This window comes from Polyodon spathula, chromosome 7 (assembly GCF_017654505.1).
Source record: "Polyodon spathula isolate WHYD16114869_AA chromosome 7, ASM1765450v1, whole genome shotgun sequence".
NCBI classification, from domain to species: Eukaryota; Metazoa; Chordata; class Actinopteri; order Acipenseriformes; family Polyodontidae; genus Polyodon; species Polyodon spathula.
In genome coordinates, this window is record NC_054540.1 from 30,394,065 (window position 1) to 30,410,104 (window position 16,040).

General features: G+C 36.2%; 1 protein-coding gene across 2 annotated transcripts in view; it reads right to left on the reverse strand.

Annotated features, from left to right (window-relative positions):
* Positions 1 to 16,040, reverse strand: part of LOC121318504 (CCR4-NOT transcription complex subunit 4-like) — a 63,470-nt gene that overhangs the window by 15,353 nt on the left and 32,077 nt on the right. For both annotated transcript variants that reach the window (XM_041255241.1, XM_041255240.1), the window contains exons 9-11: positions 13,975 to 14,032; positions 13,321 to 13,576; positions 12,294 to 12,779 (exon numbers count right to left, since the gene is read on the reverse strand). In XM_041255241.1, the coding sequence (XP_041111175.1) occupies positions 12,294 to 12,779; positions 13,321 to 13,576; positions 13,975 to 14,032 (800 nt within the window). The remainder of the gene's footprint in view (positions 1 to 12,293; positions 12,780 to 13,320; positions 13,577 to 13,974; positions 14,033 to 16,040) is intronic.

The following is a 16,040-nucleotide window of genomic DNA, read 5'->3' on the forward strand; positions in this document are numbered from 1 at the left end:
TTATTTGGAAGCAGTTTATTTTATTCAAGGCAGAATGTGAAGTACCATTGTTAATATGTTGTGTTGTTTTTGTATCTTATTGAGACAGTATTTGCAGAAGCCTTTGGCTGTGTCTTCTGGATCAGCAGTTAGCCACCCTAAAAAAGAAGACTTTACTTAGCTATTTACTTTCATGGTTTAAAGATGTGCTCTATTAAATTACTTATTTTCAAATACAATGGAAATTGAAAAATATGTATTTTTTTATTTGAAAATATACCATTTATAAGGGAGTTACACACAAGTAGCTTTCTAATATATTAAACATTTCCTTTAAGTGTTTTGGTGCATGCAGAACGAAGAAATTGCCTGCAATGGAAGGTGCAACCTTTTCATAAGCGATTTAATCTATAATTTAAAAAAGAATAAATGCAGGACACTATTACAATCATTATTCATAATTGTATAAACATTAATAAAGATCACTTATTCAAACGTTTTAGCGTTCTCCAATCCACATTTAATGAGAAACAAAGACTTGGACGATTTAAAAGCACATTTGGTTGTTTCACATTAAAACCCTGTAAATTAGTGATTTTACTATTATTATTACATCACACATTTTATATGACGGTCTGGTCTCACTAACATCTTTTAATCTGCTCATAATATATCTGCTTACATGTATTGAAACAAAGGTAAATTTGTATAAAGGCAGTTTTGCGTCCTGTAATAAATAACATACTGCTAGTTAGGTTTGCCTATACAAAATGTAGGTAAATTGGACAGACACATTAACACACTGCAGTCTCACATATACAGAGTGTCATCAAAAGGGCCAAAATGATCAACTGGCCGTAGCTTCTGGTGGTGTTCACTTGTGGCAGCAATGCACTAACAAAAGCCACACGGCAGTGACGTCAGCTCCCTAGCAACAAGCCTCCTATGTTGTTGGGTATCGATTCTTGCAATGCAGTGGGTTTGTACATTTGAGAAAGGAGAAGAAGACTCATGAAATTAACTGGAGACTGAAGTTGATGAAAAGCAATTACCCTTCGCTGTACAAATTAAAACGGTGTGCTGCTTTTTATAAGAAAATGAGACAAAACAGGTGCATAGAGGATTAATACTGGACCCTGACACCCCGATAAAACTAGAACTTGGTTTTACAGTATTTGTTAGCCTATTTGTTTTCCTATGGGTCTCTCGCTATATTGCGGCCCTCGATATATAGCAGATTTATATTGAACCCCGACACCTGCGATGTATCATGTGGGTGGTAATAAGCATTGTAGTTTCCCTTATTGTAGCGCCAACCAAATAATCATGGCCAATTAAAACAACAAAATTATGCAGTTAACATTTGACAAGCTTTCCTAATCCGTTGTTAACTGAACATTCATACCAATGTCATCAACACTCCCGCTCCCAAAGCAAAGCAGAAAGCACAAAATGGCAAGTCGACACTACATTTAACACCAGAGCAAAAGAAAAAAAAAAATTGCATGTATGCATCTGAAAATCAGAAAGCAAGACATTGCAAATGTTTTCTCGTCTAAGTGAGGCACATACTGTTAATCGAAGGACAATTGGAGACATTCTAATGGATACAAGCAAATGGCTTACCTTGATGGAACAGGTTGATTTGTTTAACCTGAAAAAGGTTTGACACAGTCTAAAATAAGTGAGTTTTATAAGCCACAGTAACTGTTAAAAATATAAAAGCATGGTAAGAGATCTGTTTGTTTACATGCAAGTTTTCCACAAATGAAGGCTGACTTAAACAAAAGCATCAGTTTTGTAAACAGCAGAATTAGGTTTTTTTTTTACTTTACGTTTAAAAAAAATAAACAAAAAAGTGGTTTGCCCGTACATCTATATTTTTTAATTGTTTAAAAAAGAAAGCTGTTGAGCTTAAATTGCTTTGTGAAATAAAACAGATCGTTCAATGGGGGAAAGTACTCAGGATTCAGCGTGACAGTAAAGTATAAACTGTTCCTCAAAAGTAACCACATAGGTTTCATACAGATGGGAAAAGACACAATGACACTAGTATACCTACTGCTTTGGCAAAAACACAGAATCAGCAGCACCTCTTGAGCCTCTATTTAAATGTTTTAGGCAGCAAAAAGTAAACAAAAATCAGATTATCCACACACACCCCTAGTGATCTCTATGGAAAGCCATCTGGGACAAAAATGCGCTGTGCTGCTTACAGAATCTCATGGGACTGAAATGCCTCGCTTAAACAGTACCCAACTTCCTGAAAATGTTGTGTAGTGATTTTTACGGAGACTGTATATATTATATATATTTTGTTGTGACTATGTGGAATGTAATAAACAAGAACCAAAATGGTGAGGTTTTTTTCCCCATTCACTTTACAATGCCATTTCCAAGTTTTGTTTGAAGTTCAATTTCAGTTTTCACTTGCTTGCTCAGCTACAAAAAGGCTCAAGTAAACCTCATGGCCACTTTACTGTGAAGAAACGGCAATGGCAAGAAATGAAAAATAAACTATGTACTATTTATTTTAGGAAAAAACTAAACTAACTTGAACTGTTATTTGGCATCCTTTGTTTTGTGGTTAATTCACTGGGGTAAAGTAAGTCCTACACAATCTATTCTTCACTCCTCAGATATTTTTCTATTTTAATGTGTTACATATTGTAAGGTCTTGTTGTAAAAAAAAAAAAAAGGCACACACAATAGAGCCACAGCCACATCCCCTGCTGCTATGCTGTCTCTGCCTGCGTTCAGAGCAATATAATGGCTTGTATTACTTTTTGAAAAACAAATTAATATCCAAACTAATATTTAAATTATGAGGGAATATCCGAACATGAAAATCCTGTGTTTGTCCCAGCAATATTATTAACACAAATACTAAACACACAAGATGCTCTGCAGATATCTATTTAATTTCCGCAGATTTAGACTGCCAACAAGTACACATTTCTAATACAAACATTTAAATATGGTAATGCGGACACTACTGCATCAGCGTAGAGAGTCAGATATTGTCTATCAATGACTTTCTAAACTATGGCTATGCCTCAATGCTGCCCCCTACAGGAGAGAGGGCATCTTTAGCCTCTTGTTATCTGATTTGTTTTTATATTTAGCAAACAGGTTTGAACTGTGACAACTCATGCCAAAACTTTACTAAAGCAATGGACATTTTAAAAGTTAGAACATGGCATGCTGCAACACAGCATGCAAGTAAAACACAGTTCAAGCTGAACTACATCTTGATTTACATGAATCCATCAAAAGGTATAGAACGCCCAGCACCATTCTGCCACATTTCACAAAAATAAATTCTTTCTACTGACGGATAGATTACTTACATTTTTGTGGCTAGTTCATGTTGGCTTTTCTGAGGGGTGTCCTGGAATAACTTCATAACCCTTAATTACATTTTATTTAGACCATGTCCTTGTATAATATTACCAAATACAATTTTTGAAAACTGAAATGTTTGTTGGTTATTATTTTATGGAAATATTAAGCACAATTAGGGCATATCAAGTTTTTCTGGCGATCCTTTGATCCTTTATTAAATTAACTTTTCTGTCCTAAATCCACAATATTACATGTAAAAATGTACAGAAAGATAGACAGAAACCTCCATAAAGTATAACCTAGACTCCGATACTCTCAAATTTAATTTAAGAACATAAGAAAGTTTACAAACGAGAGGAGGCCATTTGGCCCATCTTGCTCGTTTTGTTGTTAGTAGCTTATTGATCCCAAAATCTCATCAAGCAGCTTCTTGAAGGATCCCAGGGTGTCAGCTTCAACAACATTACTGGGGAGTTGATTCCAGACCCTCACGATTCTGTGTAAAAAAGCGCCTTCTATTTTCTGTTCTGAATGCCCCTTTGTCTAAACTCCATTTGTGACCCCTGGTCCTTGTTTCTTTTTTCAGGCTGAAAAAGTCCCTTGGGTCGAATTTTGAATGCTTGAATTAGGTCGCCACGTAGTCTTCTTTGTTCAAGACTGAACAGATTCAATTCTTTTAGTCTGTCTGCATATGACATGCCTTTTAAGCCCGGAATAATTCTGGTCGCTCTTCTTTGCACTCTTTCTAGAGCAGCAATATCTTTTTTATAGCGAGGTGACCAGAACTGCACACAATATTCAAGATGAGGTCTTACTAGTGCATTGTACAGTTTTAACATTACTTCCCTTGATTTAAATTCAACACTTTTCACAATGTATCCGAGCATCTTGTTAGCCTTTTTTATAGCTTCCCCACATTGTCTAGATGAAGACATTTCTGAGTCAACAAAAACTCCTAGGTAATTTATGTAAAATGTAAATATGCACACCTTCACAATATTGACAGAAATACAGAATTATTGGCACCCTTGATAAAGATGAGCAAAAAAGGCGGTATAAAACAAACACAGGTAATGAGCTATATTTTATGCTCCAAAATATGGGAAAACTATATTCTTTTATAATAACAGTTGCCAAGAGCAAACATTTATTTTTAACAAGTATTTTTTTTTTCTTCTCAAAAAGATAGGTGTCAAAATTATTGGCACCCCTAAAGATTCTTATAAATAAAAATCAAACAAAATTAAACCTGCATTAACATTATACAAATAAATTAATATATTATATATATATATATATATATATATATATATATATATATATATATATATATATATATATATATACACACACACACACACAGATGAAGGCTATACTTGCATTCTGAGACATTCTAAAAAAAAAAACACACAAGTCAAAAAAATAATCCTCTAGAGGAAAATATACTTGAACTTTGACCATTTAACTCCAAGACCATCACTTTCAATTCAAAACCATTCAAACCATTACATTATTTTGCTTTGACAATCTAATATATTAAATATGTCCTGGTAGTAAAACTAAATTGTGTGTATTTTACTCTGCAACCACCAAGCACTTTTCTCCTTTCAGTAAAACATGTTATCCCCCTTTACTAATACAGGGAATTCCCTCCCAACAGGACACCTTATACTGCCTACAGTAGCTCATTCCTAAACCAAGCCAATGCACAAGCAGCATCAAACCCTGCTACAACCTGCTCTGCTGAAGATACACCCTCCCAGTAGCAAACACAGGAATCACTGAAGCTGTACGCCCTGACAAACCACTGGGATTTATTAGTGTCAGTTATTTTTTTCTCCCCCCACCCCCCATCACCACCACCACCACAGCTCTGCACCATGCTGAGGCAAACAGCATAGCATGTCTATAAACAGCAGTCAACTAGCTCCCAAGGTACTTCCTGGGATTATTAATTTATTCTCCTCTCGGTCAGCTTCAAGATATATAGTAACTAATGGAAACCTGTGCTCTCTCTCAGGCAGTTTAGATAGCAAGGGCAGCAACAGTCAAACCCTAGCTGTCTCAGGCAATCGGGACAGGAACTGTGTTCAGGCAGACCTTATTCACTCCCACCATCAACACCAAGCATTTGTTTTGTTTTCAATGTTAACCTGGCTAGAGGATAAGAAGGAAACCTTCCCCGGCACCAACGTTATTGATTTAAACGTTAACGGTGTGAGCCCCATACTGTTTTTTAAAGTTGTCATAGAATATGATTGATAGTAACACTGATCTTGCTCTTAGACAGGCACGTGACATGTACTTTTTACTGTTTCTAAAAAAAACCTATGGCCACAAAATGTAACATTTTAGTTGGATGTTACTTTTTATTTCTTTATTAAAAGAAATAAAAACATAGTAACATCGTACCCTCAACTGCTGCCGCCACCACCATTTCTGTACAGCCAATGGAAGAGTTTATCTCTTGAGGGATGAGACTAGACACCAGACAGTTGGTAGTTAAACATGAGCATTGGCTGTATGCCTTATTCTGAAGCGTACACAGGCCAGAAGAAACTGAAGGAGCACAGTGCAATCCGTATTGCCATTTCACTTCTAGGTTTTAAAGCTAAAATGTTTTTGGTCAATTGTCCATATTATCTCATAGTTCAGCCTTCTATGTTTAAGTTGTGATAGGGATATGAAGGGGAATTATTTTCGATTTTTGTCACAATGTTACTCTGTGAGCTAAAGTATAGGCATGCACCTAATACTATTATTCAAGAGATTTTGTTTTCATTCTGATAACAGATGACAGATGCAGATGACATTTTCTACATGGGCTTAAAAGTGAACACTTTAAATAAAATAAAAACATCATGACAAAGTAAAACTTCACTACATTAAATCTGCTGGTTTTCATTTCCTCTTAATGGAACCGGTTAGTTATATGATACCAGCACTGAGGTTTTTGTATTCAAACTGTGGGTTTCGATCAAGCTGTTTTCTTTGAAAACACCAGTATTGAACTTTGTGTTGGCATAGCTCATTCTAATATATTAGTGACTCGCTTTTTTTCTGTACTGAATTGACTGGCTATAAGATCCACTAGCCATTCAGGAACCCAGCAACAAAGAGGAGAGGATACACTCTCCAATCGTATCCCTGTAAACAGGACAAAAATGTAAAGATAACATAATAAACGAGCCAATCAGCTTGCAGATACATGCAGTGTGTACTGAGGATGATGTTAACAGTTGAGCTGTGCTACCACCCTGTGGTGAATCAGAAAATTTCAACCTAAAGGTTTAACGGGAATGAAGACCCACACCCATGCATTGAGGGGAGAAAATGCTACTTGAAGGATGGGGCATTACATTGTATTGCCAAAATCAGGTTTAGTTTATACACAGATATATTTCATGTGTGTATGTTTACTACATTCATCGATAACCTTCAGTGTATTCTACTTTATCAGAAAGCAGATCCTGTTTCCCCATCTAGGTTTAGCTTTCCTCCACCTTGAAACCTGCTTGCCACAACAAAATAATCCAAATAAAAATAAATTAAAAAAGCATTTCTAGAAGATTTTCTAGCATCTGTGTGAAACTGAATACATTACACTGTAAACAATATCTGGCCTATTTGAAATGTGGATTGACGGATGCAGACGCACAACTGCATCTGCTACCATAACACAGTTGTGACAGTCAATGCGCGACCTTGGCTTGGCCAGTCAGATACAATACAACTGAAGCTTTCCAAAAGCACATTCTCTCTTCATATCCTGGTCTTGCTGCCCATGTGTCCTGGTGCTAGCAGTCCAGAAATCACATGACCTTGTAACAATCCAACATGTCTCGTGTTTAAAACATGATACAGAAAAGGATTTTAAATGCATTCTCAAAACAGAAAATGTTTTTCATTGGTTGGGTTCAAATATGGTCCTATGGGATGAAACTGACCGACCACTGATCCACCAAGATTATCCTCAACTCAGTGGACAAAATAAACTACTTACACAACGGGGGGGTGGGGGGGAACAAAATTAAAACTGAAAACTATTTTTTTTTCCCTCCATAAAATTGTTATTGCACTTCAATAGTCCTGATTTAGTCCAGGGTTTCAAAACCAATGTTTAGGTATATTTAATGAAATGAAGAAGTGCTGGGAATTTGAGAAATGAGGGCTTCATCAAATCTACCCTGTGCTTATTGCACTAATCACAGCATAAATAAGTCCTGTCGGAATCATTCCATGTCAATAAACAATGGGGTGCATAAGTTGTAGCTCGACCCGTACACCTTACTGGTGCTGGGGTGCGTGAGAAACAAAGAAATCCAGTAACTCTCTACTGCCAGTGGTACAAAGCCAGCCTAACCAAGCCAGATTACAGCTTTGCCCCACAAGACCCCTTAACCCAATCTGCAAAGGACTGGGTGTGTCAGGAACCTTTGGCAGCAACAAAAGTAAAGACTGGATTTTTCTCACCACAAGATTTCTAAGCACATGATTGCGAGTGATCAGTGAGTCAAGCCAGCACTTTCACACCCTGAAATGAACATACTGTTTTAATGGATATCTGTTTAGATACAACGTTACATCAACTGAATAGATGATATATTTCCAGGGTTATGAACTCAGCATGTTTATATTTTAGACATTTTGCATATGTTGTGTATGGAATTGGTGACAGCACCTTTAATTGTGTATGGTTGTAATATGGGAAATAGCATGCTGCAGGTCAGATACTAAGCGTTTGTTAGTAAAGTCCTAACCTGAGAGCATGTAACACAGGCAGCTCTTATGGTTACTAGGGTTGTCAACTAAGCCTCCAAATTGAATAATTGGGTACACAAAATATAATCATGAGATAAAATATCAATAACTGTACTCCTTGCCGCCCACAGAAATTTTCACTAGATCCGAAGAAAGTAACGTATGGCTACTGATTTTCTGAAAGAGCAGAATTAGGCATTGGGAATGGAATTTTGCATTTGTCTCTCACCGCAACTTGTTTTCTTCTTTTGAACACAGCCAAGTTGAGATAATTCATCATGTAACTTTACTCGCGCTTCTTTGCTATAACTCAAAATGGCGGCTGCACCAACAAAGAAAAAAAAATGCAATGTTTTAGCTAAAACATTGTTTGATTACACTATGTAACACAGTTTTTGTTCCTGGGTAGTAAGTGTTATTTCCTAATTGCTTATGCCTCAAAAGTATAGAAAATGGCTATTATTCCCCACAAACTTTGCTTTTGTGACCAGGACAGTGATATTTCAAAATATCACTATTTCCAATGGGAAAACAGGCAAATGTGCGTCCGTTCACATAAAGTCAGAAAAAAACAACATATGAATCCAAATTAACATGTATTTATACTAAAGTAATACACAGATGACTACAAAAGATTTAGAAGTGAGTAGTTTTTCGAGATTTACAATTATACTGTATTTACAGTATAACTGTAAATCTCGAAAAACTACTCACACACACACACATTACACAGTGTTATCTATATGAGGACGGTGGGAAACTATTCTGCAATTTTTCTGTCATTCAATTGATCATGTACTAGTCTAACATTAAAGATCATATTACCAGTCATAAGCATATAAAGAAAGAAAGAAAAAAATATGACACCAATGGCAAAGCACTGCATTCTTCTCTATGCTGAGAAACTTAGACCTGAGGTACTGCGCTCAAGGAGGTGATTTCCAAAAGTAAGCTAAATTAATTGCGTATTGAATTACTGTTTAGTTTATTTCTCTCCACTCTACCTGCCTTTAATAAAGCTATAAATTAGCAATCCTAAACCATGACCAGTTAATTAAATTATATTATCTGATGATGACTACATACATTCCTTAAAGAAAATTGATCGTTGTTTGTTTCATAAAGACATTCAGGCTGGAGACACACCTCTTGTTAAACTTCGCAAAAAAACAAGAATGCAGAATTAGCAGACATCATTGGGAAGATTAATTATGCGTTCACATTAAAAGGGGCACTATTTAAATTACAAATTGGGCGGTACATAGCAATGAAACTGCGTAGAGCAACAACTCAGTCAACATGCCTTTTTTTAACAAAGTGTTTCATATTTTCTCCTGGTTATTTTAATGCCAGTAAAATGATAAACTTAATTTGTAGAGTACTGTAAATAGGATTACTCTCACATCACATTACTATACGGTTTACTAGGTTTTATTGCCAGCAATAAGACAAAACTATAGCGATAGTGTAAATATGATTCTCAACAGTGCTGGACATTTGTTTTCTGAACTGTTGTAATATAATTAAGTTTTCCTGCTTATTTTAATGCCAGCAATGAGCCAAGTGATGTTTATAAATATTGACATGTAAGTGTCCTTAGGTGCTTTACTTACTATTACAAAAAGAAAAAAAGAAATTGTGGTAATATTTATTAATGTACTAGTTTAACTATCAACATTTATGTTCAAATGCTATGTTTAATTATTAATAAGTTGATGCGAAGTGGGAAAAACTGATTTTGCTATTCCCCAGAACAGCAGATCTAATCAATCATTCAGTGACTAGATTTACAAATTATACACTTAAAGGAATGAGGACAGCAAAGGCAACCAATGCTGTTTCTTAAATTCAAATGCAACTATCAATTCCAGTACACTGACAATTACACAAGGTGATCTTAATTCACGAACCAGAAAATAAATAAAACATGGGCTGCCACTATAACTAACAACTTGTTAGTGAATTTGCTGCACGAACACATTTGAAAGCTATACATAGCATTGTGTCCTTGCCAACTTATTTAATGAGCACTTCACTGTAGTCTTCTCTAGCAGGCTGTGTAAGACTCTCTCCTTTCAAATATTATGCCCTCTACCTTTTCTAGCTGCCATTACAAATATAAAAATGGACCATTATGTAACAGCAATACCCCTGGGGGTACTTCTAAGGGTCATAGGGGGTACGGAGGATGACTGAAAAATGCATAAATACAAATTAAATGATTTTTTTTTTTTTTTTTTTTTTTTTTTTTGAATTAACAGTATTATATAGTATCTCTAAACCACTGTGCATAAATATAAAATTTTTGTTTACAGCTCAAAGCAAACTGCAGATATAAAAAAAAAAAACACTGAATAGATCATGTCCGTACTTAAGCATGCGTGATTTTGACTGAGCAGACAGGATTTCCATTAGGGCGGGTGAAGCAGGCGTCCGGCGATTGTGCCTATGGACAGCGCTCTGTGCTGCTCATGAACTTTGCTGTTTTCAACTTGTATAATTGAACACCAATTATTATTAATACTATTTAGTCATTTAGCAGACGCCTTTATCCAAAGTGACTTAGAGACTTGAGGGTGAACCTCCTGGTTACAAGCCCCTTTCTTTAACCACTGGACCACCAAGCCTCCTAAAGGGAAGCGCAATTTATTTATTTATTTATTTTTTTTAAGTACAATATAAATGCTCCAGTAAATATAATTATAATGAATACCTTTGGATCATTTTTATGTTGCCTTTAATAAAAACCATTTATCATTTTTAGTAGTTATTATAGTTTTATCTTAAGGTAAACATTTTAAATGGCATACAATTAGTTTGTATAAATATTGTATTTATAAATTTGTATTTATACTAACTTTGCGGAATAGAAAGCGGATACAACTATTTCCAACAAGATTACTAAATACTTAATTTGTTGCATCCAAATACTTGTAACTGTTTGTTATTCTGTCCTCACCCAAACTGCTGTGACATAAATGATTTATTAAATAAACGGGGAGGAAAAAAAATGTGTTAATCAGATTACTGTACATTTTATTGCAACTGTTGTGCCATTCAGTAGAGCGGGGTACTTGAGCTGAAACCTCCAGACAGAAGGCGTTCAGTTTCAAAAAAAGGTTGAAAACCCCTGATCTATAGTATTGAGAGTTCCTGGGGTTATTTTACTGTCAAATTCCCATTCAATCAGTAGTAAGCATGTAGAGATGACAAACACATGAATCAGCAGTAACTTGACAGAACGTGTTCTTGTGACGTGTGCTTTCCGCCTTTGAGTGTTTAAACAATAGTGTTATCTGAAATAAATGTATCCTGTCTACCCTAGGAAGGCTAAGCTATAAAGTCTTCCCCACTGTGAAAAGAAAAGTAACTAGGCTGAATAACAGGAGCCATAAATAGCAACACTAGTCAAAAATGGAAGGTCCTTTTAATTAATCTAAATGAAGTATCCTTTTTTTTTTTCCTGTGGACTCCTAAATTATCCAACAGCAGCTTGCATAGGCTATTATGTTACGTATGAGTACATTGCAATATGTGACTTAAAAATAACTCCGAATGATACACAAACCTCAAGATATATGCAAATAATTATATGATAGGTAATTCCCCCCCGTAGTCAACTGCCATAGTTACGAGATTGTACTATTTGTGTTCTGCCTGATAAGATGAACTAAAGTGCTAGTGGAATGTCATTATGAGCTAAAGGGAGCCATAAACGTTTTGCCTGAAATCATAATGCTTGTAGTGGGTTAAGAGTTCACATATAGGAGGTTGGACAAGCAAACAGAAACAGCTGTCTGCCAATTCACTATGTGTAGTAGGGCAGACAAAGCTACCTCCGATTCAGCAGGTCTGCAATGTGTTTAATATGCTTTAGGTGGTGAATGCAACCAGTCCTTAACCCTTCAAATTAATTTAAGGAAGCTAGACGTAAAAATCAGTTGTGTTCTGCTCTCCTGAATGGACCATAGGGTCATCACTTTTGTGAATCAAGAAATCAACAGTAAATTGCTTGTCTGCACATTGTGACCAAAATCTACTTGAAAACAGACAGGTGGATGCAGCATTCATTTTTAATATGTCAGGGATACCACTGGCATAACAAATTCATGTAGGGTAGCCTATTGACAAATATGACAGATATTGCAGGTGTTGTCCAACCCATAAAAATAAAAAGGAATGTATTTAACCCCAGTCAAGGTTCCTACCTGTGATTGAGATCCCTCCTAAGCCTGTACTGTGCTGTGGCAGTAAACTCAAGTCCAAGAAATGACTATTTGAGGTGGGGTTTGCTGTGTGATTCAAGTGCATGACATTATTGCGTGGGACACCCATCCAGGGGTAGCGGGCGGGCTGGCCAGGGAAGCTGAATGAGTTGTACATCGCCCTGTGCTGGAACTGAGGGAACCGCTGAGGCAGCACTGAGTTCGGGAAGTTGGCGTTAGAAGGTGCGGCGGTGTTATGCATGAAGCCAGCTCCCGGCCCATTGACTGAGGGGCCGTGCAGAGGATTGTGTAAGGAGCCTGGGGAGAGAGGCGACTGGTCCTGGACAGACAGTTCTTTCTCGATAAGGTCCGCCAGCGCCTTGCGGGTGATGTCAAAGGGGTCAAATCCGAGGTCGTCCTCTTGCTGTTTTGAGGAACCAAAACCAAAGGCTGCTTGCCAGTCTGTGGATGATGACACTGGTATAGTTTCTATAGCAGGGATGACAGAAGTAGAGGGGTTAGATGAGAAACCAGATTCTGATACTCTCAATAACTTAAAATATAAAAAATAACTGAAGCACAATTGGATAAGCAATTCCCTAAAATGTATAAGTCTATACATAAGTGTGTACACTTTCACTATATCTCTATGAGGGACTGATTCATGCTTTGTATTTTCACAATTTAAAAACAAAAATTTTTTAGACAATACTTATGATAGGCCAAAAAGCGCCATACAAAACACATGACATTACCTAAATAAATCTTGTAAATAAACCTGGGATAATTCTGGCAACAGAACACAGAAATATGTTTTAACTTGGATACAGTACATTTTATCATTAATATCATGCTACTGCCAAGCCAAAGACTATTTGATATTTAAAATAATTATAGGACAGATCCATAGCCATGAAACAAAATCACAAGCTTGCTATTAGTCTAATAGCGTTCAATGACTAATAACCAATGTGAAACTAATGTTACATCTTCACGGAATGGTTCTGCAGTTCAGAGAAGGGCGTGCTACCTGATGTGAAGAGGCTCTGTGGTTCCGGTGCCGTGGGCCAGTCTGTGTTGTTCTGTGGAGAGCTGGGGAAGGGGGCCAGACCGCTGGGGATCGGGTTGGGGTGTCGAAAGTTACTGTTGTCCGAGAAAAGGGACTGTGACTCTGCCGCAGCCCCCTCAAATGGAGACCGTGCACTGTGATTGGATGCGCTGATGGGAACCAACAGACTGGGTTTTGAGAGACCAGGAGGTGGTGATGGCGAGTCATAGCTGGGGATCTGAAAATTCAAAGTAGATTTTTAATACACATAGACCCACTGAAATTTAATGGTCCACTGTTTTGCTAATTTTGATCATTTGTTTGTAAATCAGTGAAAGCCGCCATATCAATTTATTTATTTATTTTTTTTTTTAAATGAAAAATAAATGACACCGTGCATATTACTAAACAAGCATTAGAAGGCCAATTAGCGACTATATCTAACTATTATTTGATTCCTGTAAGCATGCAAATTTCCCTGGGCTGATCCAAACAAGTACCAAACTAAACAGTATTAATCTGATTTACTACACCTGACAAATTCTACAGCAATCCTTGAAGGTGGATTGTGCTAAATGATAACAGAGCTCATTTAAAGCATTCAATATTACATTTATATTTTTGTTGTTTGCTTACCTGTTGTAAATTTTCACCATTGCCTAAAATTAGGGATTCTGGAGGTTTGTCAATTGGGCTGGTGGAACAAAAAAAAAAGTTTGTGGTATTACAGCTAAAAAGTAATATTATACATTTATATGTGGAGTGGCAGTCTTCTGGGGCTAAGGTATAAAACTTTAATGGGACTAGGTAAGCTTTCAAGCAACATTCTACTTTGTCATTTTTTTTTATTTTATTTTTCTGTAACATGTACCAGTTAGTCTCTTTCATTTTAACTGTGGAGGAGTCAGAAATCAGTGTTTGAGGATATTACTGTACATTGAGAGTGTGCCTATGAAAGTGACCATCAGCTGTATGATGTCAATCAGGTAGAACTACAGCAGGCATAAGAAATCCCAAAAGTGGGTTGAAGATGGAAGACAGATGCACACAGACACACACACTCAATATATACACAAAATCCACTCATATATGGAAGAGGTCTTTAGACAGTCACAACTTGCTGTATACAGTATGTTTATTACATGCAATTGCTAAGACAAAAACCCTTGTGATATACAGTGCATCTCATTTACAAGAATGCCCTGTCATAACTTAACTTTGAACTTCCATATGCATGACACACAATCAACAGTGACCAGGATCAAATTAAAACACATTCCATTAAGACAGAATGGGCCAGATGTATCCAGGTGTCCACAACAAAGTGAAATTTACCAAGCTGTCAGTATGTGCATCACTCCAGGGAAGAGCAGACATAGGAATTGTGTATTAGTAAGTAAGAAGGAAAAATCAATCCCCATGCACGCACACACACACACACATATATATATACACACACAGTGTGATGTATATATATAATTAAAATATCATATATATATATATATATATGTATATATATATTATATAACACACAACATATATATATATATATATATATATATATATACACACACACACTGTATATTTTATAATATATATATATACATACATATATATATATATACATACACACCACATATATATCTATATATATATATATATTATATGTATATATATATATATTATGCATATATATATATATAATATATATGATATAATATATATATATATATATATATATATATATATATATATATATATATATATATATATATATATATATATATATATATATATATATATATATATACAGTGCCTTGCAAAAGTATTCAGACCCCTGACCAATTCTCTCATATTCCCAAATTACAAATGGTATATTGAAATTTCATTCTGTTCGATATTTTATTTTAAAACACTGAAACTCAAAATCAATTAGTGTAAGGTGACATTGGTTTTATGTTGGGAAATATTTTTAAGAAAAATAAAAAACTGAAATATCTTGCGTGCATAAGTATTTAACCCCCACACTAATATTTGGTAGAGCCACCTTTCGCTGCAATAACAGCTTTGCACACAGTGTTGGAGTGATTTTGGCCCATTCTTCTTAACAGATTTGCTCCAGGTTGTTCAGGTTGGTTGGACAACGCTTGTGGACCGCAATTTTCAAATAGTGCCACAGATTCTCAATGGGACTGAGATCAGGACTTTGACTGGGCCACTGTAGGACATTCACCTTTTTGTTCTTGAGCCACTCCAATGTTGCTTTGGCCTTGTGCTTGGGATCATTGTCCTGCTGAAAGGTGAATTTCCTCTCAAGCTTCAGTTTTTTAGTGGACTGAAGCAGATTCTCTTGCAGTATTTTCCTCCATCCATTCTTCCTTCAATTGTAACAAGATGCCCAGTCCCTGCTGATGAGAAGCATCCCCACAGCATGATGCTGCCACCACCATACTTCACTGTAGGGATGGTGCATCTTGAGGCATGGGCAGTGTTAGGTTTGCGCCACACAGCGTTTTGGCCAAAAAGCTCTATCATCTGACCACAAAACCTTTTCCCACATCGCAGCTGGGTCACTCTCCAGACGTGCTTTCAGATGGTACTTTTTGAGTAACTGCTTCTTTCTTGCCACCCTCCCATACAGGCCAGTGTTATGCAGAGCTCTTGATATGGTTGATGGTGCACCATTACTCCACTCCCAGCCA